General features: G+C 42.0%; 1 protein-coding gene and 1 long non-coding RNA gene across 8 annotated transcripts in view; one reads left to right on the top strand and one right to left on the bottom strand.

Annotated features, from left to right (window-relative positions):
* Positions 1 to 27,305, bottom strand: part of UTRN (utrophin) — a 702,825-nt gene that overhangs the window by 564,390 nt on the left and 111,130 nt on the right. For 5 of the 6 annotated variants that reach the window (XM_056567370.1, XM_056567374.1, XM_056567372.1 and 2 more), the window contains 3 exons: positions 24,399 to 24,574; positions 22,608 to 22,723; positions 6,911 to 7,074 (listed from right to left, as the gene is read on the bottom strand). In XM_056567370.1, coding sequence (XP_056423345.1) covers positions 6,911 to 7,074; positions 22,608 to 22,723; positions 24,399 to 24,574 — 456 coding nt within the window. The remainder of the gene's footprint in view (positions 1 to 6,910; positions 7,075 to 22,607; positions 22,724 to 24,398; positions 24,575 to 27,305) is intronic. The other variant, XM_056567371.1, reaches the window with a different exon arrangement.
* On the top strand, positions 4 to 27,144 carry LOC130362604 (uncharacterized). 2 transcript variants are annotated; one of them, XR_008891487.1, is made up of 3 exons: positions 4 to 169; positions 6,961 to 7,056; positions 25,937 to 27,144. It is a non-coding gene; the product is annotated as an uncharacterized LOC130362604 (long non-coding RNA). The 2 variants fall into 2 exon arrangements; XR_008891488.1 differs by lacking the exon at positions 25,937 to 27,144 and adding an exon at positions 12,014 to 12,123.

Below are 27,305 nucleotides of genomic sequence, written 5' to 3'. Positions count from 1 at the left end.
CCCTCCGCGGCCTAGATGCTGATGGTATGGGACCTGTGATGATGTCACTATCATGTGACCATCATGTGACTGTGCAGGATAGATGTAATAGTGGTGGAAGGACATGTGTGATGCTGTGGAGGAGGCGGGCTGAGCTGATCTGGAGTGGAGGTCGTATTTCACCCCAGTAGTAAGTTAATAACATGAGGATGGGGTTTCTTACAGTGTGTCACCCAGTAGTAAGGAGATTACATGAGGAGGAGGTTTGTTACAGTGTGTCACCCAGTAGTAAGGTGATTACATGAGGAGGAGGTTTGTTACAGTGTGTCACCCCATTAGTAAGGAGATTACATGAGGAGGAGGTTTGTTACAGTGTGTCACCCCAGTAGTAAGGAGATTACATAAGGAGGAGGTTTGTTACAGTGTGTCACCCCAATACTAAGGAGATTACATGAGGAGGAGGTTTGTTACAGTGTGTCACCCCAGTAGTAAGGAGATTACATGAGGAGGAGGTTTGTTACAGTGTGTCACCCCAATAGTAAGGAGATTACATGAGGAGGAGGTTTGTTACAGTGTGTCACCCCAGTAGTAAGGAAATTACATGAGGAGGAGGTTTGTTACAGTGTGTCACCCCAGTAGTAAGGAGATTACATGAGGAGGAGGTTTGTTACAGTGTGTCACCCCAGTAGTAAGGAGATTACATGAGGAGGAGGTTTGTTACAGTGTGTCACCCCAATAGTAAGGAGATTACATGAGGAGGAGGTTTGTTACAGTGTGTCACACCAATAGTAAGGAGATTACATGAGGAGGAGGTTTGTTACAGTGTGTCACCCAAGTAGTAAGGAGATTACACAAGGAGGAGGTTTGTTACAGTGTGTCACCCTAGTAGTAAGTTAATAACGTGAGGATGGGGTTTGTTGCAGTGTGTCACCCCAGTAGTAAGGAGATTACATAAGGAGGAGGCTTGTTACAGTGTGTCACCCCTGTAGTAAGGAGATTACATGAGGAGGAGGTTTGTTACAGTGTGTCACCACAGTACTAAGGAGATTACATGAGGAGGTTTTTTTTTTACAGTGTGTCACCCCAGTAGTAAGTTAATAAAATGAGTAGGAGGTTTGTTACAGTGTGTCACCCCAGTAGTAAGGAGATTACATAAGGAGGAGGCTTGTTACAGTGTGTCACCCCTGTAGTAAGGAGATTACATGAGGAGGATGTTTGTTACAGTGTGTCACCCCAGTAGTAAGGAGATTGCATGAGGAGGGGGTTTGTTACAGTGTGTCACCCCAGTAGTAAGTTAATAACATGAGGAGGAGGTTTGTTACAGTGTGTCAACCCAGTAGTAAGGTGATTACATGAGGAGGAGGTTTGTTACAGTGTGTCACCCCAGTAGTAAGGTGATTACATAAGGAGGAGGCTTGTTACAGTGTGTCATGCCTGTAGTAAGGAGAGTACATGAGGAGGTTTGTTACAGTGTGTCACCCCAGTAGTAAGGAGATTACATGAAGAGGAGGTTTACAGTGTGTCACCCCATTAGTAAGGAGATTACATAAGGAGGAGGCTTGTTACAGTGTGTCACCCCAGTAGTAAGGAGATTACATGAGGAGGGGGTTTGGTAGGGGCAAGTTGTGCCCACATAGTTGTTGTAGGCCCTGTTTGCAAATAGTTTCCCCAAGGCCTACAACAACTATAAGGGGGCAACTATTAACAGAGGGGCCCACCCAAACTATATGTACCCCCCATATAATTTGGGTAGGCCTCTCTGTTAATAGTTGCTTTTATTGCATAATCCCTTAAGGACACAGGGCATAAGTGTACACCCTACAACCACTTTTGCAATTTAAAGCGTGCTCAAAAGCTGAGAGTTTCATACCCAGTGGGTCCAGGCTGCTATCAGCAGAAGGGACCCATGGCTAATGGCTGTCATCGATCAGGTGATTAACCCTTTAGACGCCTAAATGCGGGAAATTGGCTCCAGTGGGCTAATCATTACCACCGTGACTAAATCATTTCCTATAGGGATAAAATTATTGTGAAAAAAATGTGTAAAAGGAAAAAAAAAAAAAAAGTAATTAATGTGAATAAGCCCCTTCCCTAATAAAAGTTTGAATCATCCCCCTTTTCCCCTTTTTCAAATAAAATTAAACATATTCATATGTGGTATCGCCTCATTCATCACACATGTCCAAACTATTTAAATATAGCATTAATATATTAATTAAGGTCTGGGGGCGGAGGCATGGGCATATGGGTGTAGTTGGGGCGGGTCATGGGGGGGGGGGCCCAAGCCTTGAGCTGTGTAAGGGGCCCCAAAATTTCTGATGGCAGCCCTGTGGGCAATTGCAGGCCAATCAGGGAATTTCCGAATGGGGATCTGAATCTGAAATTAATATGATATTCTGATTCACCGAATCAGACCCAAAATAAATCTTGTAAAATTTGTTCATCTCTACTAAGGAGCAATAGTTTTGTCCATTTAAAGGGGTACTCCCGTGGAAAAGTTTTTTTTTTTTTTTTAATCAACTGGTACCAGAAAGTTAAATAGATTTGTAAATGACTTCTATTAAAAAATCTTAATCCTTCCAGTACTTTTTAGGGGCTGTATACTACAGAGGAAATGTTTTTCTTTTTGGATTTCTCTTATGTCACGACCACAGTGCTCTCTGCTGACCTCTGCTGTCCATTTTTGGAACTGTCCAGAGCAGCATTTGTTTGCTATTGGGATTTTCTCCTACTTTGGACAGTTTTCCACGGGGGTACCCCTTTAACACCAAGGTCTCATAGTTGCCAATCTCTGTCCCATCCACAACAATGTGGTAGATCAGACCATTTCAAAATCAGAAGGAAAATGTTAAGTTATTTTTAAGGAGAATAAAATTATAGTTTGAATCTCTTTGTTATTGACATTACGCCATAGACAGTAAATCCACACCCTTCACTTGGCGGCCCCTTCCTTTTCGGGAAATCTCTATTTTAAAGTTGCATTTCTTAGCCGTCAACCCCCAAATAATAATGCAAAAAAATCCCTTCCCCTATAGAAAAAATAAATAAATAAGGGGGAGAAAACCACCCAGGTAGATAAATCTCTCAGATTTATCAAACTGTGTGAGAGAAAAAGTGGAGAGATTTTTCCACAGCAACCAATCACAGCGCAGCTAACGAGCTCTGGTAAAGTGAAAGCTGAGCTGTGATTGGTTGCTGTGGAAATATCACTCCACTTTTTCTCTCACACAGTTTGATAAATCTGGGCCTATATATTTCTGGTCAAATCAAAATTCACTATAACAGCTGGAGAAACTCTTGGGTCTCCATAAAGGCCATCCAACTTCTCCAGGTCCGCACAAACACCTCATATCCAGCACTATCCATTCCTCTGCCTGCATAATAGCTGACAGCTTGACAAACCACTCTTTAACAATCAGGGATATTTCTGTTCTCCAGTGTCTAGGAATCTGGTGGCTGACAAAAAGAATCTCAAGGGCCCCCCTTTAAATGGGGTGTATTATTAACTTCCTGTAAGGTTCTCCTAGCCAGAGACATAGCGTTGGAGAACAGACAGATTGTATTTATTTCCTGCATATTGAACTTTATATCCAAATCTTGTTCCCATTTTGCAAAATAGAATTTCTGCCTGCTTTGCCAGCGGACAGAGCCAACTAGTACAAACTAGACAGAATTCCCGAGCACCCTTCCCCAGCTCGAAACAATACATCAAAGCTAGTAAGCGTCTGTAGATCGCAATTGTCCGAAATCAATGAGCTATCAAAAGACTTAGGGGGAGATTTATCAAAACCTGTCCAGAGGAAAAGTTGCCTAGTTGTCCATAGCAACCAATCAGATCGCTTCTTTCAATTTGCAGAGGCCTTTTTAAAAATGAAAGAAGCAATCTGATTGGTTGCTATGGGCAACTGGGCAACTTTTCCTCAGGACAGGTTTTAATAAATCTCCCCCTTAGTTTGGGCATATTCTAGCCAGGTTATTTTAATTTTTCCAAAGGTCTCCCCCCAATTATCATATGGAATTAGCTTCCCTTCTAAAATCACATCACCCACTCTTCCCCTCTCTATGCCGAGCTTGTGGAGAAGCTTTGAATCCTTGAAAACCAAGGAAAAAGCCGGTCTATCAAACAGTGGTCTCAAAGATATTCTATATATATGAATCCACCTATCCCAAACTTACATAGCATTTTCTATCAATAATGGCCAGCCCGTGACCCGTACCCACCAAGGGTCCACTCCTAGATCAAAACCTGTCCATTCCAACAACAGAACAACCCATTTTAGACATTCTGTGAGAATAAAATATAGGACAATAACTTGTTAAATAAAAGCATAGTTAGATAGATCATGGCTTCAAATTTACCACTTGTAGCCAAACAATTCCAGGATATTTTAAGGTTTCACAGAGCCTAAGATCAAGAGAAAAGCATAATATGGGGTGTTCTCCAAGTCCAAACCACAAGAGTACTGAATGCCTCACGAAGCAGGACAGACCAGGCCAAGCACAGTGGCCACTTTCCATTCTTGTCAGCTCTGCTTGTCATCAACGCACAATAGGTAATGGTGTGTCTCCATATATCAATGTGGGAAAAGAATACAGTACAAGATCCTACCACTTACATATTACTCTAAACTTTTGAAATGAAAAGACACTTTTCTAAGAAATGTTCCCATATTGTATAATTATAAGGACAGCAAGAGATCAGTCTGTAGAGGATTAACCGAGCAGGAGGAGTAAAATGAGCTGAAAATGAGGATTAAGGGAGAAGAGGTTGTTTGAAGTTTAAGGAAACATGCAAAAGCACAAAAGTAAAAAAATGACAATCCTTGAAAATTTATATTTGTAGTAGGATTAGGGACATGATAATGGTTGGGAACTATGGTCTACCTCTGCTTAACCCTTTTATAACATGCACTCAGCTTACTCATAGGCCTTTTCCTAGGGCAGCAGTGTTAAAGGTGTACTCCGCTGCTCAGCGTTTGCTACAAACTGTTCCAAACGCTGGTGCCGGCGCCGGGAGCTCATGACGTCACGCCCCGCCACCTCAATGCAATTCTATGGGAGGGGCGGGGCTATGACGTCACAAGCTCCCGGCGCCGGCTCCAACGTTGGGAATAGTTTGTTCCAAACGCTGAGCAGTGGAGCACCCCTTTAAGAGGGGAAATAAAAAAAAATGAAAGCTGTTTTGATGTAGCTGCTGCTCACATGCTGGGGCCTGAAAAAAATAAAATTCCCTCTTTGGGTGAATACACATGGATCAAAACTTCTGGACATTTTACCTGCAGATTTGCATCTACAGTGCTCATTGTATTGTTGCAACAGAAGATGCAATATCACTTATAGACTTCTATGGTGATGCTTGTATTCATAGTGAATGGAATGCTGCATACAAAAAATACTAGCTCTAATACATGGGTACCTCAAGCACAATTCTCTAACATACACTGTAATACAGTGAAATCTCCCTAAGTGGACACTTCCCAATAGGGGACACCTCCCAATAGCGGACAATTTTTAATTCCCTGGCAGAGTCCCATAAGACTTAATGTATTTGCACCCTCCGAATAGGGGACATTCCCAACAACGGACGCGAACACACCCAATGGGGGACAAAACCCTCCCATTAGGGGACAATAGGGGACAAAACACTCCCAATAGAGGACAATAGGAGACAAAATACTTCTATTAGTGGACAAAACACCCCCAATAGTGGACAAACAAGCTTATGTGCCGGCCAGGCCATCCCTTGTACACAGAGCCGTCGTCAGGGGGTACAGTCAATACCCCAGTAAGGGGCCCAGGCCCTCGCTCCCCCCCCCTGCAGAAGCCCCAGCACAGAAGCAGAAGATCGATGTTTAAACAGTGGTCTCCTGCTTCTGTACCTCCGTCAGTCACATCATTCACCCCCCTCCTTCCCTGATCCCCCCCCGTGAAACTTTATTCCCCTGTACCAAATCTTTCCCCCCTTTATTACCCCATGTGCCACATCATTTCCTCTTGATCCCCCATGTGCTATTTAATTCCCCCTTTATAGCCTCTTTTCAAATTTATCACCCTCTTTTACCACCCCCTATGCCATTTTATTCCCCCTTTATCCCCATGTGCCATTTTATAAAGAGGGGGGAGGGGAGGGGGTGATGAATTTACAGAGGGTAATAAAGGGGGAATAAAAATGGCACAGGGAGGGGTGATCAAGGGGAAATGATGTGGCACAGGGGGTAAGGGGAGGGGATAATTTTGGCACAATACACGGGGGAATAAGATGGAACAGGGTATAAAGGAGGGATGAAATGATACGGGGGGGGGAGATAAAGGGAGATTAAACAACACGGGGAGATTATACTGTAATATTGTTTTTTATCATGTTTTATATGTAATTACACTCTAGGGTGAGCACAATACAGTATTCGATCAGTTAGGAAGAATTCTGAGCCTTTTTCCAAATAAGGGACATCTCTCAATAGCAGACACTTTTTTATTCCCTGTGAGTGACCGCTATTGGGAGATTCTACTGTATAATTCCAAGTCAGCTGATGATAGATACTGTCAGATCGGAATGCCTAAAGCCCACCAGTAAAATTGACTTTGGAGGCTCACCCTTAAACATTCAGGTAATGTTATTTACATAAGTTTATTGTAATGACTTCAGTTAAAGTGTCCCTGTCATTTCACACAGACATGTTAAAAGTTTGATCAGATGGAGGTTTCAGTCCTAAGACCTCCACTGATCTCTATATATAGCCAAAAGAAGTGGCCCCAGTTCTCAGTCCGACTGCTCCTTTTAAAGACTAAGAGACAATCTCAAGAGAGAGGTGCACAATTGTGTTCTTCTCACAGTCAGGGTCTCAGTGCTGATATCTGTGTGACAAGTCAGAAAAATGTGTTTGTTTTTAATGACAGGGGCACTTTAAATATTTCAATGACAAGCATCTACCTGTTGTTTAGTGAAAGTCATATCTTCACACACTCCCTTGTATCTTCTAGGAAGAGTCTCCACTTCTCGAATGTCATCCATTGTAACTTCATGAGGAAGTACTTCAAATAGGGATGTTAGGTACATAAGGATTGACTTCTTATCAGGTAAGGGGACTGCCACATCTGTAAAGAAATAGAGGTAAAAAGCATGAAAAAAAGCTGCACAAAACAGCTAGACTGCTGATAAAATTAGTTAAAATCTCATCCAATTTAGTCAAAAAAGCAGTGTTTCCCAACATGGGTGTCTCCAGCTGTTGCAAAACTGCAACTCCCAGTCATGAATTTTCCACTGCTGAATTTTCCACAGCTGAAATTCAGCATTGTGGACAAGCCCTTAAAGGGGTACTCCGCTGCTAGACATCTTATACCCTATCCAAAAGATAGGGGATAAGATGTCTAATCGCAGGGATTACGATTTCCGGAAGCACCCGGCGTTCTAAACAAACGCTTGGTTCCGGCGGCAAGGGTCGTGACGTCACGGCCACACCCCTCGTGAGGTCACACCACACACCTCCTCCATTCATGTCAACGGGAAGGTTCAGGACGACCAACATGCCTCCTCCCATAGACATAAATGAGGGGCGTAGCCGTGACTTCATGATCACAGCCGCCCGCTCCAGGCGTTCTGAACAAAATGTTCTGAACATATTATTATCCATACAGGCCTTAGGGCACATTACTACACTGACTTGAGCATTTTTTTCCCATTTTCTCACTAATGACAGTAACGCTTTAAAAGTTGCAGTTGTGCTGCTGTAACATTGCAGTTTTTGCCGCAGTTTCCAAAACCAGAGCACACATTTTACTATAATATTAAAGAATCACAGCAAAAAGACCAAACAATAAAGCAACACACATTTGAACATAGGTCTTGTTTCCACGCTGGGAGCTCAAAAAGAGGAATTATTTTTACACTGGATTCAACTGAATCCAACAGAAAAACGTCTGCTTGTTTACACACAAATTATTTTCAGCGATTTTTTTGTAAGATATGCTCCATTTCTTCATGCTTTCCACGGTAGAAGTCCTAAAAAGTCAAAAAGAGACTCCAAGAAATGCTGCTATGGCACACATGGGTTGTCTATTCATTACCATTTTATTAAATGATACCTATCACTAGGTTTTACCCCAATTATCTGCATCTATTACAATGTACACATGTAAACCCCTTCTAAATTTATGAAAACTCCTGCATAACATACTACTTATGGCGGAAATGTCCGGTGGTTGTATCCATAGCTCCCAAGTGTCTGGTTAATGCAGCCAATCTTTGCTTAAAGGGGTACTCCCATGGAAAACTTTTTTTTCAAATCAACTGGTGCCAGATTTGTAAATTACTTCTATTAAAAAATCCTCATCCTTCCAGTACTTATTAGCTGCTCTAATACTGCAGAGGGAATGATTTTCTTTTTGGAACACAGAGCTCTCTGCTCACATTACGAGCATAGTGCTCTCTGCTGACATATCTGTCCATTTTAAGAACTGTCCAGAGTAGGAGAAAATCCACATAGCAAACATATGCTGCTCTGGACAGTTCCTAAAATGGACAGCAGAGGTCAGCAGAGAGCACTGTGCTTATGATGTCAGCAGAGAGCTCTGTGGTCCAAAAAGAAAATCATTTCCTCTGTAGTATTCAGCAACTAATAAGTACTGGAAGGAATAAGATTTTTTAATAGAAGTAATTTACAAATCTGTTTAACTTTCTGGCACCAGTTGATTTAAAAAAAAAGTTTTCCACGGGAGTACCCCTTTAACTGACTTCTCCTATGTCATTCACATGCCTCTCCAGAATTAAAGGGGTACTCCGCTGCCCCAGCATTTGGAATGTTTAGGAAAATTTTGTTCCGAATGCTGGGTGCAGGTGGCAATGGGTCGTAACGTCATGCCCATGCCCCTCATGGTGCCACGCCCCCTCAATGCAAGTCTATGGGAGGGGGCGTGGCGTCCGCCACGCCCCCTCCCATAGATTTGCATTGAGGGGTTATGGCGTGACGTCACGAGGGGCGTGGCTGTGACGTCACAACCCCCGCTGCCCGTACCCAGTGTCCCAGCTGCAGGATCCCCACGATCAGACATCTTATCCCCTATCCTTTTGATAGGGGAGAAAATGTCTAGGGGCGTAGTACCCCTATAACATGAATCTAATACCCACAGCAAGGAACTCATAATGGGGGAGATTTATCAAAACCTGTCCAGAAGGAAAATAGTCCAGTTGCCCATAGCAACAAATCAGATTGCTTCTTTCATTTTTAAATAGTCCTGTGAAAAATTAAAGAAGCAATCTGACTGGTTGCTATGGGCAACTACACCACTCTTCCTTTACACAGGTTTCGATAAATATCCCCCAATGTGCTTGTGCCATAATTCAGGTGAATCTTAATAATAATAATTCTGATTCATATAGTAGCAACATATTCACATCACTCTGATCAGTCCCTGTTCCCTTCGGGACTCAAAAAATTCACCTATCGGTATGTTTTGGAGTGTGGGAGGCAACCAACGCAAACACAGGGAGTAAATGAAAACTCCTTTGCAGATATACCCTGGCATTTATCATTGTCTTTAGAGATGTATTTGTGTGTAGATTTGTCTCTATTTGGGCGCAGCGCTGCACCTCAGGCAATTTTTTTGCGACTTTTTGGTTTATACCTTTTTGTAAAATGAGCGTACAGACCAGCTGTTGAGGGTTAGTCTTGTGCAGTGGTAATGAATTTATCAACTGCGACTCTCGCAAAAAAGTCGCAAAACCCACCAAAAAGTCGCAATTCTACACCAGCCCAGACTTAGCGTAGCTTTTTAGTGAAGAGTGAAATTTCTGAAAATGTGTATCCTCCACAAAATTTGTCAAATGACCATTTAATAAATTTCACGCATGTCACGCAAAAAAAAAAAAAAAAAGGCAAAAAAAAAGGAACTAAAAAATTAACACACACATATCTTAGTAAATGCTCCCCATTGTTGCAAGGCAACAGTGCTAACCACTAAGTGACCGTTCCTAGTGAAACGTTCCCTTTGAGAAAAGTCTTTCATGTCACTCAAACAGTACAAAAAAAGAAAACAAGAAAAAAGTCTGATAAATGTAAAAATCACATACAAAACAGCTACAGGGTATACAGTTTATTTAGCAGAACCCTGAATAGTCAAAGCATAATAATATACTGACATCTTATCAGAACATTCAAGGCTGAAGATGTAATTTGTTTCTCTGTATTCACCCTGATGTTTCACAAGTTTAGTCAAATGCATTACACTGACGTATCTGACAGGAGGCAATAATATACTTTGGGAGTTGTCGTTGTATCTTTTGCTATAAAAGAAATAAATCAAAATGACAATTATCTAAGGAATCCACTAAAAACAGCCCGAAAAAATGTTTGTATGTACCTGACACAAAACAGAAAGGTTACAAGAACAAAAGAGTATTCCAAACAGAGAATATTCAGCTGTCATTTTTTTAAACAAAAAAAATCACATTTGTAGACATTTTGTAATATGTTTCTTTAAAGAATTTTGAATATTTAATTTAAAAAAAATGGCCCCTAAAAATCCCACCACTAGGGGTCTCCATACCTACTGGGACACCAACGAGTCCTGCAACAGTGGGAGGACATACTGGGGCTTGTAGTTTTGCAACAGCTGTGGAGTCATAGGTTGAGGATTACTGTATCCTAACAAAGCAGTCTCCAACCTTTGACTTCCAAGCATTAGCAAAACTGCAACCCCTAACATGTCCTCACTGTCAGGTCATGCTGGAAATTTTAGTTTTGGTAATGCTAAGGGAGATGTGAGTGGGCAGAGTCTGGCTGTGGGACCTTACTGTGTGGCATGCACAGTGAGGACACGCCCTCCCTTTGAGAGAATTTCAAACCAAGTGAGCTACTTAAAATATTTATTATTTTTTTTACAAAAATAAGGGTGCCATATATATATATATATATATATATATATATATATATATATATATATGAAAATGATCAGGATTAGGTACTGAATAACATATCACATTTTTTTATTGGGTTCTGACAGGTACACTTCACCTGTGGAGGGATTCATCATTGTAGGTGTAAGTGAAGCATTTGTCTACTCCTTTTTTTGTGTGTGCACCAAATTTATTAAATGCTGTGTTGATAGAGATACACCGGCACCAGTGTCAGGCTAAGGGTTAATGCCACTATATGGGAGATGTGTTCATACCCGTCTTGCTATGTGAGTTTCAGTGGTGCAATGCGTTTTATGCAGTAATCCAACAAACAGTAGAAGAGAGAAATAACGCAGCACTCACCACAAGCTCCTTATTCACCATCTTCTTTATTCGGTTAAAAGCATGCAGACAGGTACAGCAGGTGAGAGGAGACCTGGCGTGCGGGGGATGTGGGTGGCGACGGACCGTTGCGTGCTCTCGGCACTTCGTCAGGCACTTCGTCATGGCCTGACGAAGTGCCACCCACATCCACCCACACGCCAGGTCTCCTCTCACCTGCTGTACCTGTCTGCATGCTTTTAACCGAATAAAGAAGATGGTGAATAAAGAGCTTGTGGTGAGTGCTGCGTTATTTCTCTCTTCTACTGTTTGTTAAATTTATTAAATGGTTGCAGGGCAAAAATAGCCTGAGGTGCAGTGCCACGCCAAATGTGTGACAAATATACACACAAAAACAGCTTTAAAGACAATGATAAATGCCCTCATATGTCGTTATTATACTATCGTGCAATACCAATTTGTTGGTGTTTGCACAGTACAATGCTTTTGGAAAGTCTTTAGACCCTTTTATTTTTTTCACATTTGTGTTATGTTGCATCCTTGTGCAAACAAAAAAACAAAACAAAACAATGGTCACTGTGACTGAGTTGCAAAGATCCTGTGTACAAATTAGAGAAACTTCCATCACTGCAGCAGTCCACCAATATGGCCTTTATGGCAGAGAGGCCAGTAAAAGACACATGAAAGCCCACCTAAAATCAGCAACAACAAAAAAAGCACCTAAAGGACTCTCAGACTGTGAGAAACAAGATTTCCTGGTCTGATGAAACCAAGATTTAACTTTTTTGGCCTCAATTCTAGACGTCACTGCCCAATACTATGCCTATAGTGAAGAATGGTAGTGACAGCCTCATGCTGTGGGGACAGGAAGAATGGTCAGGGTTCAATGAAAGGAGCAAAGTACAGAGATAAGAAAACCTGGTGAAAACCTGATCCAGAGAGCTCTGGTCCTAAGATTGGGTGAAGGTTCACCTTCCAATAAGACAAATACCCTAAGCACAGAGGGACCAGAAGGGACCAGAAAATGGCCTCATCCAATCAGACAGTTGAAGGATCCGCACAGAAGTATGGCCGGAAAAATCCCCAAATCTAGGTGTGTAAACCTTGTGGCATCATACCTGAGAGGACTGGGGACTGGTATCGCTAACAAAGAGGTTACAACTAACTAGTAAGAAAAGGGTCTGAATACGTATGTCAATGTAATATTTCAGGTTTTCCTTTTCAATAAATTAGCAAAGATTCATAACATTCTGTTTTTACTTTTTCATTATGGGGTATTTAAAAAAAAACTGTTTTAGATTTAGTCTAGCACAAGGCCTCAACATAATTGTAATGTCCCATTGGTGTGGACCCACTGTACCACAAGTGGCAGCTGGTCAGGCAGGCAAAAGGGGCAAACTGACATTAAAGATAGCATCAGACAAAGCAGAACTGAACAAGTGTTTTTTTATCAGAGCAGATGTTGTGACAAACTAGCCAAGATGGCTACAGGCACAGGCTGGCTGGAACAAGCTGCAAACAGACAGGAATCGTAGTAGACAGTCCAAGTTTATACACAGGAGATGCTGGTTAGAGTCCAAGGGATGAAGCAAAGGCAAAGTCCAGTACACAGGCAGGATCAGGAACACAGGATCAGTAGACAGACCTCAGGTCAGGCAGACATGCTATAGACCTTAGCAGTGATGATACAATTCAAAATGCAACCTTGCTGAGGCCCGGAACAGCAGGTATGGCAGAGTTATGTGCAGTGCCTGGCTGGGATTGGAGGAGGAATCCATTAGGGAGTGCACGCTGGCTCTATAAAACTCAGCCAACATAGAGCGGAAACTGCAGAAAGAACCAGAGTAGGAAGACCAGGAAATACAGCAGATACATAGCGCAGAGAATGTTGCCCGATGCTGGTAAGAACCAAGACACATGTTACGCTGGTGGGTGCCAACCAGCAGCGTTACAATAACAAAATATAAAAAAAAGTCTTTCCAAATGCACTGTCACAGCTTCAACATAGGAGATAGTGTTGGGAGCTGTCTATTATCTTCTATGCACTGTGTCTGCCATACAGCATCTGTGTTTGTGTTGTGCAGTGACATACTATGCAGATGCTATTACAGAGGGTAGCCCCCAGTTTAGAACACATTTCCTTTTTTGACAGTGCCAGTTCTCAGAGAACCCTGCCTGATCTATTTAATGATTTAAATGAAGCAACCATAGTATAAACGTGTGGCACATTTATAGATGTATACTTTCTTTTTGCATGAATCAAAAGTATGGACGCTTGCACTTTTTAGTCCCACAAAAAACAGTATACACTTGCCAATGGGCTGTATGTAGTCACCTTTAGACACATTTAATCCAATATAAGCAAAGGATATAGCAGGAGTATGCAGTGGTATACAGTGGTGTACTGTCCTCCTAGTTTTGTGACATATGCCACAAAATATGCGCCAGGATAGGTGTGAACCTAGCATAAGAAATCCCCCTTTGCAACTCTCCCTTTTCAGTTTGGCTGCTGTTTGTGAGCATAAGTTGCCCTTAAAGTCAGCAAAAAGCTGATTTTCATTATGGCAATAATACAATAAATATATACTATAGGCTACTCAGACCACCAGTGAGAAAAGGTGAGGGTGGGGAGTCTGCAGATTCATCTTAAAGGGGTACTCTGCCCCTAGAGTACTCACCTTAAAGGGGTAATCTGCCCCATCTTTTCTTTTATCCAAATGATAGGGGATAAGCATTCTGATTGCGGGGGTCCGGCCACTGGGGCTCCCCGCGATCTTCATGCAGTCACCCAGAGTTTTGAACATTATGTTCAGAATGCTGGGTTTGGGGCGGCTGTGGTTGTGATGTCATGCCACGCTCCCTTGTGACTTCACACCACGCAACCTCCAATAATGCCTATGGGAGGGTATGTGAAGCGGTGTCACGAGGGGGCGTGGCATGACGTCACACTCACAGCCAACCCACAGCCCCCCAACCCCAGCGTTCTGAACATAATATTCAGAACGCCAGGTGACGGCACGAAGATCATGGCGGTCCCAGCTACCGGACGTCTGTGTTATCCCCTGTCCTTTGGATAAGATGGATAAGATGTCGAGGGGCGGAGTACCCCTTTAAGATTACAGCTAAGCATAAACATAAAGACCTTACTATGACCTTACAAATGTTATGATATCTCGGTTATAACAGCATGAAAAACTTCAGAGATGCAACCTTGGAAATTCTCCCCAAATTTTCTAATCATCTTTTTTCTATTCCTATTTGGAGAATTTAGTTTTATTACAGAAGTGGCTTAGAATATTTTCTATTTTATTCGTAAATAAAAGTAAAAGTTCATAATTAGTTATCATTCATGCACACAGACTGTATTACAGTCCCTTGCATGTCATCAACTGACTTTGAAAATGACTTGTACTGTGAAAGACCAAGAACGAATTGACAAAGGGAAAATCTTAGTCGAGGAATTTGGGAGAAATTATATTAACCGTGACCTAACAGAAGCGCAACTAAAATAAAAACAGTTAGACGTGCAATTCCCAGCTATGTTACATATTAAACCCCAGTGGGATTTTCTCTGGGGCGTTACGTGGCATATGCTTTTTAAGGCTATATATATTCCCTAAGTGCAGTGAGTGTGGAAAGAGTCTTGGATTTTTGATGTAACGCAACAGGAGCAAAACACAACAGTGCCGTTCTTATTTAGGAAAAGCTAAGCTATTCAGTACAAGGTCAATGATACACAGCTGATCATATACACAGTTCAGTTTGGTCACTTTGTAGTCTAGGCTAGGCCAACAAACACATGAAGTCAGCTATTTAATGTACCCAACGAATATCCCTCATGCCTATAGAATGTAAACACATTCAGATTAAGGAACTTCTTAAAAGACAATCCCTGAACATAAAGTTACTGAGAAATTTAGTAAACCAGCCATTATTGTTTTATAGGAAATTAACTCAACCTTTGTCCACATGGCTTATTAAAGCATATGGATGTCAAGCAACAGGTCAATGTGTCAGCCTTTCTTTTAAACTGTGCCTTACCTTTTAGTGACCACCAATATGCACACATACAGTGGTCACTAAAAGTGTCCATCCACCTTAAAGTAAAGGCATTTAAACCCTCTGACTGTATAAGGTGTGTGGTGGCCTATTGTTTTAGGAGGGATAAGCTGGCACCAGAGCTGTCTGGCTGTGGCTTACCCCTCCCCTTACCATAGAGGGAACATAAAAATTTGGCTGTGCCAAATGTTACTGTATGACTAGGTCAGGAGAGAGAGAAATGTTTGGCGATGGTTATTAAAAATGTATGGTCACTTTCAGTGCCCTTATTCCTACAGATAAACTGTTTGTGGCACAGCAGCAATAGCTCAACACAGAAATCCCATACTGGGTGTAGGGGGAGCTCCGGTGTTAATATCAAGCTCCTGATCTAAATACAAGTAGAGGCCGCAGAAAAGTGTTTGTACAGGATAGGCGGGTTCTTTCTGCACCCCAGTGTCACCAAGCCACTGTGGTGTGTTAATGGGTTCATGGCAGCCAAAGGAATAATAAAAGTCTCTAGGTCTGCCATTTTTTTTACTATTTTGACCTCCAAGAGGCAGAGCCTAATAGGAAGCCTGCCAGCTTCACAATGGCAATCATAATACACTTCATTATATAGTGGTGTTTTATATTATGTACAGTATATTATTATGTATCGATCAAATGACTGCATGTTAAAGCCCCTTTTGGGACCTCTAAAATTACAATATAAACTATTGTATACTATTAGTGTACAGTGAGTACAAAAAAAATGACAAAGTGCAATCAAAAAAATTATCCCCTATATAGCTCCATGAACAGAAAAAAGAAATATTTTTTCAAGTGTTTTTATTGTGCAAAAGAAAAGAAACATTAAAAAAAGGAGAAAAAATAAAAGTCAGAACTGTTGAAAAGCGAGAATAGAAAAAAAAATTGTTGCTGTTTAAGGCCTAGAAAAAGGTTAATTTTTATTTTATAAGTTTAGAGATTAGTGATAACATTTGCCTCTACATTTGTGGGATACACACAATGTATACATCAAATGTAACCATAATCTATTAATGTAGCAATACATAGAAGAGTAAGGCCCGGCTAAAACAGCACAGTCTGGGCAGATCCAGTCCTTTTTTTGGCTACAAAATGCAACCAAAAATGTTACCACAACTGTACAGAGTGATCAGGGCCTGGTCATAGTCATTGATTTTATTGCAAGACAAGAGACTCCTATTATATCACCAATCTTTCTTTACTAGCTCAGAATAGCAGCAAAGAAATGGTTAAAAGTAACAGCAGAAAAAATCTTTCAGGTGGTAACAGGTATACTATAAGGTAATGAGTCCACCAATCAGCATGAAGCACAGGTAATTAAAGGTCCAGGTATATCTTCAAATCCCTCTTTCTTTGCTGCTCATCTCAGAGATAATGCTATAATGCTATAATTTTCCTTACTGTGTGGAATATTTGTTATTCTTGTCCCTAGTCATCATTATTATCGTGTTATTACAGCTAATATTCATTGCAAGATACAATTCTTTATATATTGTTTGCTTCTACTGGATTTTTCTCTCATTGTCATTCATACTATATCTCCCCTATGCTTCCACGCTATTTTACATTTACCTCCGTGCCCCCCCCCCTTTCTTCTATAACTTTTCCCTTCTTACTTATTCTGCTCACTCTCTGTTGCTAGGCAGATTTTTGGTTCTAGCGCGGTTATTCCACATCTCTCTGGCGCCCTTTCTCGTTGCTGGGCAGACTCCAGCCCTCGCTCCTGATGCGATCTCGTCAAGTCTAGCGAGATTACGCTCCTCAGCGCTCCTGCCTCTCTCAAACGCCTTAGCTGACGGAACCTGTCACAGCTGAGTGTCACATCTCTCTCTGTCCGGATTAACCATTCTCCCTCCTGGGATTCTAGTCCTACCATTACTGGAATATTATTATATATATATTTTATTATATTCAGAATTTCTTATACCGTATATACTCGAGTATAAGCCGAGTTTTTCAGCACGATTTTTCGTGCTGAAAACACCCCCCTCGGCTTATACTCGAGTGAACTCCCCCACCCGCAGTGGTCTTCAACCTGCGGACTTCCAGAGGTTTCAAAACTACATCTCCCAGCAAGCCCGGGCAGCCATCGGCTGTCCGGGCTTGCTGGGAGTTGTAGTTTTGAAACCTCCGGAGGTCCGCAGGTTGAAGACCACTGCGGCCTTCAACATCATCCAGCCCCCTCTCACCCCCTTTAGTTCTGAATACTCACCTCCGCTCGGCGCTGGTCCGGTCCTGCAGGAGGTGGTCCGGTGGGATAGTGGTTCCGGGCTGCTATCTTCACCGGGGAGGCCTCTTCTAAGCGCTTCGGGCCCGGCCTCAGAATAGTCACGTTGCCGTGACAACGACGCAGAGGTGCGTTCATTGCCAACGTACTTCTGCGTCATTGTCAAGGCAACGCCTCTATTCCGGTCCGGAAGCGCGGAGAAGAGGCACCCCCGGTGAAGATAGCAGCCCGGACCACCTCCTCACCGGACCACCTCCTCTCCGGACAGCCCTGCAGGACCGGACCAGCGCCGAGCGGAGGTGAGTACTCAGAACTAAAGGGGGTGAGAGGGGGCTGGATGATGTTGAAGGCCGCAGTGGTCTTCAACCTGCGGACCTCCGGAGGTTTCAAAACTACAACTCCCAGCAAGCCCGGACAGCCGATGGCTGCCCGGGCTTGCTGGGAGTTGTAGTTTTGAAACCTCTGGAGGTCCGCAGGTTGAAGACCACTGAGGGCGAATGATGAGAAGAGGATGATGAAGGGGGGGGGGTGTGGGGATGATGAAGGGGGGTGGGGATGATGAAGGGGGGGTGTGGGATGATTACAAGGGGATGATGAAGGGGGGATGTGTGGGATGATAAGGGGATGATGAAGGGGGGATGTGTGGGATGATAAGGGGATGATGAAGGGGGGATGTGTGGGATGATAAGGGGATGATGAAGGGGGGATGTGTGGGATGATAAGGGGATGATGAAGGGGGGATGTGTGGGATGATAAGGGGATGATGAAGGGGGGATGTGTGGGATGATGACAAGGGGATGATGATGAGGATGTTAATGACGGGTCTGGATGATTACATGGGGGGATGAGGTATTTCCCACCCTAGGCTTATACTCGAGTCAATAACTTTTCCTGGGATTTTGGGTTGAAATTAGGGGTCTCGGCTTATACTCGGGTCGGCTTATACTCGAGTATATACGGTACTTATATATACCCATTGCCTCACCTGTACAACATGGCTAATGAGAATAATACTAGACAGCCCCCCCCCCCATCTGGCTCACCATCAGGGGATAAGGACTACCAGTATGCTCTGGAGAATAACATTAAAAACTCGGTGGATGATTCTGTAGCCAGGTCAGTTAACCTAGCTGTGCAATAAGCTATGGGCACCATTCATGAATCCATTTCCAAGTCAGTGGTCACGGCAGTGGCACAAACTTCTGCCAATATTAAAAAGAAACACCCTTCTACCCCGTCTGATGTATTTTGGTCAGCGGAGGACTCAACTTCTGGTTTGGCTAAGGGCTTAAAAAGATCTGGCAAGTGTTCTCAGAAGAGACACTTCTGTATGACCGATCCCCCCAGCTCCCAAAAAAGTGGCTATTCGCCATGAGGATCAGGTATTGGTGTCTGATGCGTCTTTAAAAGGCAGCGTACATAAAGGTGTTCATGATAAGCACCTCAAACCCTCGTCCCGCGAGGAGTTAATTATTAAGTGGGTTACCAAAGCCTCTAATAGGCTTAAGCCAGATTCTTACAACACTTCTTCTTCTAGTTAGGATTCCTCTGAGGAGTCTGATATCCAAGACCGATCCGATTCGGAATATGAGGACCTTTCGGATCAGGAGGACGATTCCCAAATGGCTACTGAGAAAACAGGGACTATTATATTAGACAGCAAAGGTCAACCATTTTTTTACCCAAATGTTTTACGCGGATGGGACCAAAGGGCAGTTTGCGCTATACTACTCAAGCTTGACCCCCAACTCATGCATCTGGCAAATACAGAACCAGAATCCCTTTCCCAGGGTCTCCTCTTTGGTGACTCGTTCATCAAAGAGATCTCCAAATACGTAGGATTGTGCTCGTCGCTTGATAAAGCGCAGACTTCCCTTTCCAAAGTAAACATTTTTGGAAAGGCAAGGAAAGGCAGGGGCCACTTTCCTGGCCCCCAACATCAGGAAAGACAACCCTACATCATCTTCGACAGGACCAACCAGGGATCAACATCATTTCAATCCACCCCCTACTTCCCATCAAGGGACAGACCATAGAGAACGAGATGTCATCTACAGGTGCATGGGTTATCATGCACAGGGTTTTCTAAGCAACCTCTTTTTAGTAAAAAAAAAAAAAAAGGATGGTAGTCACAGGCCAGTGATAAACCTGAGAGAATTTAATTATTTTGTCAAATACCAACATTTCAAGATGGAAGGCATCCATCTGTTAAGAGACCTATTGATCAAAGACGATTGACTGGTCAAAATAGACCTAAATTATGCTTATTTGACTGTACCAGTACATCATTCGCATTAGCCATATCTTTAATTCATATGGGAAGGCCAAAGATGGCAGTTTACAAGTCTCCCATTTCGCCTATCGTCAGCACCTTGGTGCTTTACAAAGCTGTTAAAACCAGTGGTAGCTCCTTTATGGAGCAAAGGAGTTCGGCTCATAATATATCTGGACGACATACTCATTATGGCTCAGTCACTTCACCTTATCAGTCTACATACACAATGGACTTTGTCACTCCTTACCAGTCTAAGATTTCTAATCAATACCAAGAAATCCGTCTTATCCCCTTCAAAAGGGGGAAGAAATCCTGGGCTTCACAATAAACGCTCATTCAGCCCTTCTGAGCCTACCAACCAGGAAATTAACTCTGATCTGGAAAGAGATCCAGTCGATTTTGAACAAACAACTTATATCTCTAAGGAGCATTGCCCGTGTAGTGGGACTCCTTTCGGCCTCAATTCAGGCAATTTTTTTTCTCTAGTGGCTTAGCTGATATTGGGACAACAATCTTTGATTCAGAATTTTCACAAACTACTCGAGACATCCTCTCCAAAGCCTGGGCTCCTGGTACCAGATAGGCTTACAGATCAGCCTGGAAATTTTGGGTTCATCGGTGCATGCAAGGGGATCTGGATGGTCAACATTCTAAATTTTCTTCCCTCTTCATTCGAATCTGGGAAAGCTTACCGTATCATCAACATCTATCAATCTGCAATTTCTTTTTATCATCCTCCTATGGATTCGATTCCCATCGGTCAACATCCTCTTATTTGTAAGTTAATGAAGGGTATTAGGTCCCAGATACCACTCTACTTGGGACGTTACCTTAATATTTAATTTATTCAAATCTTGGGAGGATAATGGCCTACTTTCCCTAAAATTTCTGTCTTTCAAACTTACTGTCCTCCTTTGTCTTATGAAAAGAATCTCTGATGTCAGAGCTTTGGACATCTCTCACAGATATTTTTCCCCCTCAAGGTGTGATTTTTTTCCATAACTAGACGCACTAAAACTAACCTTCATACTGTATTTTGTCCTGCCTTTCCCCGTGAAGACAAATTGTGCGTAGTTCATTGCCTCAATGCTTACGAATCTAAAACCATTGATATCAGATCTACACCTTCATCCCAATTGCTTATTTCATATTGCAAACCCTTCTTTCCAGTCTCCTCTGCTACTTTAGCTAGATGGGTTAAATGCACTATGCAACTAGCCGGTATTGACATTTCTCAATTTGGCGCCCACTCTACCAGAGGAGCTATGTCCACAAAGGTTTATCAGGCAGGAGGTTCTCTATCAGACATTCTTAAAGGGGTTCTCTGGTGCTAAGACATCTTATCCCCTATCCAAAGGAATCCCCTGATCGCGGGAGTACCCCATTTGTAATCAGTCCCCGGAGCGTGTACGCTCCGGGTCTGATTACCGGCGACCACAGGGCCGGCGGCGTGTGACATCTTGCCTCCGCCCCCGTGTGACCTCACGCTCCGCCCCTCAATGCAAGCCTACGGGAGGGGGCGCGACAGCTATCATTGAGGGGCGAACACGCTCTGGGGACTGATTACAAACGGGGTGCTGCGTGCAAGATCACGGGGGGTCCCCAGCGGCGGGGGTCCCCAGCGGCGGGACTCCCGCGATCCGGCATCTTATCCCCTATCCTTTGGATAGGGGATAAGATGTCTAAGTAACGGAGAACCCCTTTAAGACAGCTGATTGGTCTTCAGAATCCACTTTCAAGACATTTTATTTTTGACCAGATTCTCAGGTATCTAGTAGAGTTATTTAACTATATTATTCTATTAAATATGTTTAATATTATGGCAGTTGATAAGCTTTGAATTGGCATTATAATAGGAGCCTCTTGTCTTGCAATAACATTTTAGAATTTCCTAGTATTATGACGGAAAATATGGATTTTATTAAAGACAAGAGGCGAGTATGATCCCACCCTATATTACCCACCCTATTACTGTCTTAATTTGTGTTTCCTATAGCTTGATCAGCTTGTACCAGTTCAACCTGTTTACCATTGAGGAGTCTTGGGATTTATTCGTCCTATAGTTTATTGTTCCGGTTTCATACAATTCTACTTACCTTCAATCAACTTTGCACCAAAGAAAGAGGGATTTGGAGAGACACCTGGACCTTTTATTACCTGTGCTGAATGCTGATTGGTGGACCTAATAGTATACCTGCTACCACCTGAAAGATTTTTTCTGCTGTTACTGTTAACCATTTATTTGCTGCTATACTGAGCTAGTAAAGAAAGATTGGCGTTATAATACTCGCCTCTTGTCTTTAATAAAATCCATATTTTCTGTCATAATACTAGGAAAATCTCAAATTATTTTAGCTATCTGGTCCTATAGGTTGGTTGGTTCGCCTGGATTGCATATTCAAATTTTTTTTTTTTTATTCAATGTATTAAATTCAGACATCCTATGACACAATAGACCAATCTTCTCAACTAATCTATTAGAGGAAAATCGTCCCATCCATGTCCATTACATCTCAGGAGACATCGTTCTGCTTGATTTTAGATTAAACATGAGGTAAACTTTAAGAATAAGTTAATCATAAGCAGAAAACCCCTCTAAGCTTCCCTGTGCCTGCTTGTTCACTCTCTCCTTTGAAATTCTTTTCTATATCTGTCACACTGTAGATAAAGCTAATCCAGCTGCTTTCTATAACAGTAAGACATGCAAGAAATGGATTTCACAAAGGCCCTACTGTATACTTTATAGCTGTTAACACATTCCTGTCCAGACAGTTGAGACACAGCTCAGGAACATGCAAATAAAAGGTTAAGTGTAACAGTGTTACCTTCTGGGTCAAGCAGTTTCTCAATCCCCAAGTGTTTTTTGGCAGTGGTGAACGCATGCTCCAGCCTTCCAAGTGGCGATAACCTGGTAACATCTCCCCAGTTAAACAGGTTTGGTCTGAAATGAAATATATTCAGTACTAAGGAGATAAATCAATGAATGTTTCACCAAAAATAAGAACGTACTTTTGGAATACGAATGCACTCTGGCAAGTGGTGATCGATACTACATTAAAAGTGCATTACAAACAATCTGATTCATGCAATTGACAAAGCAACTCTAAATTAAAAATAAGGCATTGTTACAGGGGTATCTTGATTTGTCTTCACCTCGATGCAAATTCACAGAAGCTATGCACATGGGCCATCACATAAATGGTAAAGCCTTCTGGATCCATCTACTTATAGGCTACTAATGTCTCTAGTGAGAACAGCTCATTCTTATATGTCTGTGCTATTACTTTGCAAAGTAGATGCAGGGAAGATTATAGGGCATTTCCTGCTCTCTGTATAAAAACATCAGATAGACCATGCATTAAAAACAAAATATGTCCTGACGGCTGTAAAATAACAAGTGCCAGTCTAGTTTAAAGGGGTTGACCGACGAATGAAACAACCTGTGTATGCTGTATATCAGCTGTGCTTTCTCCCTTACAAGCTGTGATGTCTTGTCACAGGCTCTGAATGCAGGAAGCAACCATCCCTCCTTCCCCCTCCCCTCCTGTCAGCACAGCAGAACACCAGTGATGTGAAGGGGGAGGCTGGTATTGCTGCTCATTAAATGTATGACTCTGTTTCTGTATGGAAATTAGATATGTGACCTTGGAGTGTCTCATAAAATCAAGTAAGATGTTTTCTGTGGATGACTTTCATGGTGAATCGACATTAGAATAGGAAAATCAAGTGACTTGACAACTCTTAATAGGGACTAGACATCTGAGCTATATTACCAGGGGCCAAGATTTTAAAATAATATTGAAAAATGGGTGATCAAAAATATGGAGTTTAAGATCCTGTATGGAAACAACAAAAGGGGTTAGTGTAGAATGTGAAAAATCTGGTGAACAGACAGGTACAACTAGGGGAAGAATTTGGTGAACAGACAGGTACAACTAGGCGATCTGCATTCCTTAGCATGGATGGGTGATAACAGCAGATGACGAGTTTGAGTATCAATTGCTGTGTCAAGGAAAGTGAAAGTCAAGACTCAAATTGGCAAATGAGTGCAAACTCTATGGGAGCCCCGGAGATAGATAATGCTGTTCTTGGGTATTTCTGGCATTTCCATAGAGAATGCGTGCAGTGCATACTAACCCCACGCTCCATGCAGCAGGAAGATTCGATGCCCCGTCCCGGAGATTGCAGGGGGGTCACAGGAGACAGACTCCCCTCTTTAATCAGACATTTATCCCCTATCTTGTCTATAGTGGATGCATTTCTAAATGCAGAAGTACCCCTTTAATGTGAACCCAGTCTTAATATTTTTACATTAGTTTTTACTTTATACAAGTATTATTCATCAATAAGGCAATTCCTTACTATACATGGATTGTGCAGTAAATGGAATAACCTCAAGTAAATTGGTGTAAAACACAGAAACTACTTTTGGTATTTATCAAATCGATAACATGCTGCAGCTTTTAAAGTTACATCTCACTTTAGCTTCAGTGCAAACTTTCTAATTTATATAACATCGGCCAATGTTCTTGTAAAGATTATATGACAACTTGAGTTGCATTAAACCAAAGGAAAAAGAGAAATTAAGTAAAAAGCTCTGAACAAGGGTCGCCTACTTGTGCCTATGCAGCAGAGCATTGAATGCAAGGCCATCCGTCCAGCTGGTGGTGAAGTTTAACACGTTGACTTCTTGGTTATATGGTCTTGTTGACTGCCTGATCCAGCTCAGAAGAATTTTCTCACTGTTCGTCTGTTGTAGGTCTGACATAATGGCCTTCATGACATCTTTTACCTGGCAGAGTATTAAACACAGTTAGTAAAGAAATTTATTGGAATATCCATGAAATGTCCTGTTCTTGGCGATACTTAAAGGGATATTCCAGCCAAATACATCTTATCCCCTATCCAAAGGATAGGGGATAAGATGTCTGATCATGGAGGGCCCGCCACTGGGAAGATGTATTTGGCCGGAATACCCCTTTAAGTAATGGCTAGGCCTGGAGAAGATAATGGAAACTAGTGCTCAAGACTTTTCTTACATTTTCAGAACAGTAAGCCTAACAGCAAGCCGTTTTATTAATAAGACATCATTCATTTACATTATTCTGTTCTCACGAAAAACATCTTATTGGAGCCGGCTATGGAATGTAGCATGACTACTGTAAGCCACTGGAGGGAGAAATAATAAGACACACCAATGTTTTCCCACAGCTTTCCTATAGTATGTAAAGCCTGATGCAGTCTATAAATGAAAAGTTGACTTGAGCAGCAAAAACACATTCAGAAATGGTATTTTCTGTCTTTCATGAAATAGGGTTAGTGACCATCAGTGCAGTCATCATCGAAAAGCTAAAAGACAGCTAGTGGTTCAATAAATGTTCCTATAGTAAAGACTGGTTCAAAAGTAAAGATGTATAGGTTAAAACAATAAGTACATTTACCACCAGAACCAAGACTGAGTTTCTATGCAAAGCCAAATGTAGCCTTTTCAGATAAGTGTGAGCTATCTACTATAATTGCTGGATACTCTAGTTCTGATGGATTCCGGTACAGACTGTGTGCACAAAGCGTGTACGGCAATACACAGAGTTCCTACGGTATCTTATTATGGCACTCTAGGTGCTGCCATATGGTACCGCCATAGAGAAGCTATTATTTTAGGGGTGAATAACTTTGCAGTGCTATAGTCCAATGGGACATGGCATGCTTTTATCCTCTTGGATTCATACAAAATTTGAGGCATACAAAGATATATTTGGATGCCATAAAGGTCAAAAGCACTGCATTGTTCAACTCAACTTTTTGTTAAGCCATATATATGGTCAAGTAAAAGTCCTATTGGCTATATTTTTGGACATCTTTCTTTCATGGTAGAAAAGATTGAAGGGATTCTGTGATAATGTTAAATTATATTAGAAACAGCCAGCACATCACAAGCTAAAATTTTGTAGCATACATTGGGAGAATTCTTTAGTTTCATATGCTGGTTTTAATCCAAAGCATGCTGGAGTAAAATGAATTTATTAAGGGGCATGTGCCCCTCCTTATATATTTGGCAAATCTTCTGAGCTAATATTTACCCTAATTTGTGGTGTAAGTTGTGGTGTAAGTTGTGGTTAAGTTTGTTGATCCACTATTCTCGTCTTTTTTAAAGTGACAAGACAGCAAAAAGTTGCAAATGTGACTTGGGTTGAATTTTGGAACTTCTACACGCCCTTGACTTGGAGTAAATGGGTCTGTAAATTTGCCACTGGATAAACATTCGGCACTATCAAGTAGCTGCAACATGAAGAAGGGAGCCGGGACCTTTTTGTGAGCTTCTATAGAATTCAATAGAATGTTGCTTATCCATGCAGCAGCTTTCACGGACAAACCTGCAACTACTCTCAACACAAACTGTTTCCCTGAACATTCTGTAGTTACCTGTAGAAACATTACAAAATTTTACATATTTGTACAATATATTTATATTATCACCAAACCTCTTTAGGGTACGTGCGCACTACAGAAATTCAGCCCAAAATTTCCAATGGAAAATTCTGCCTGCAGCAGCCAGGGGTTATCTAGCTTTAAGAAACTAAGCTGCAGTGACGACTGCTCAGCCAATCATCAACTGAGGCAGGAAATCGCTAGGGCTGGAAATTGGCGGAGCAGGTCATCACTGCCAAGACTAGTACGTTCCGGAAGGTCATTTAGCGGGGAGAGTCAGGCCTCATTCTGAAGACCACAGGGGGGCCCAGAAGACAGGCCTCACTGCCTCCCCACTTCCCCATCAGACACTTATATCCTATCCTGTGGAAACATTTTTAAAAGCTGAATAGCCCCATTATGTACCACCCTATTCACTACAGCGAAGTCCCTGGACTTCTCGGGCAGACTCCACAGCAAGATTGAACAATCTTCTGGCACAATCAAATTCCTCTTCAGAAGTTCTGCACGAAAACGGCACACAAGCCTTAAAAAATTCCTCCCTTCTCACACATTTATCCACATTATACACACCATCCACAGCAGGTTCCAAAACCTACTTGCAATTTACAACATAGTGGACACCACCCGTAATAAAACATTTGTCAATTCTTTTGTTTCAGAAAATAAGGCATAAAACTGCTAATTTATATTAAAGGGGTTGACCCACCAAGGCAACCCCATCCAAAAAAATAGCCCCCTTTCCTTGGTAGCCAATAAACTGATGTTGGCCTGGTTGCCCATATCCCAGGCAATCAGCTGTTATGGCTGAAAGTGGTCACACTTTCTCCCTAAATGAATAGTAGACTTTTATATATAAACATAGTAGGATGTAATCGTTATATAAATTACATTGGATCTTAATTCCCAAGGTTATAGCAAATTCCTCTGTATAATGTCTATCTGTCCTAATATTCTCTCAGTATAATCTTCTGCTAGAAATAAATTATAAACTGAATTTGTATGTTCTCTCCATGTTTGTGTAGGTTTCCTCCGGGTACGCATTTCCTCCCAGTAAAACACAATGATCCATTAATTGTCCTTGATATAGAATT

The sequence above is a fragment of the Hyla sarda genome, chromosome 3 (genome assembly GCF_029499605.1).
Source record: "Hyla sarda isolate aHylSar1 chromosome 3, aHylSar1.hap1, whole genome shotgun sequence".
NCBI classification, from domain to species: domain Eukaryota; kingdom Metazoa; phylum Chordata; class Amphibia; order Anura; family Hylidae; genus Hyla; species Hyla sarda.
The sequence above is the reverse complement of the archived record's forward strand: the minus strand, read 5'-3'. Positions and strand labels throughout refer to the sequence as shown.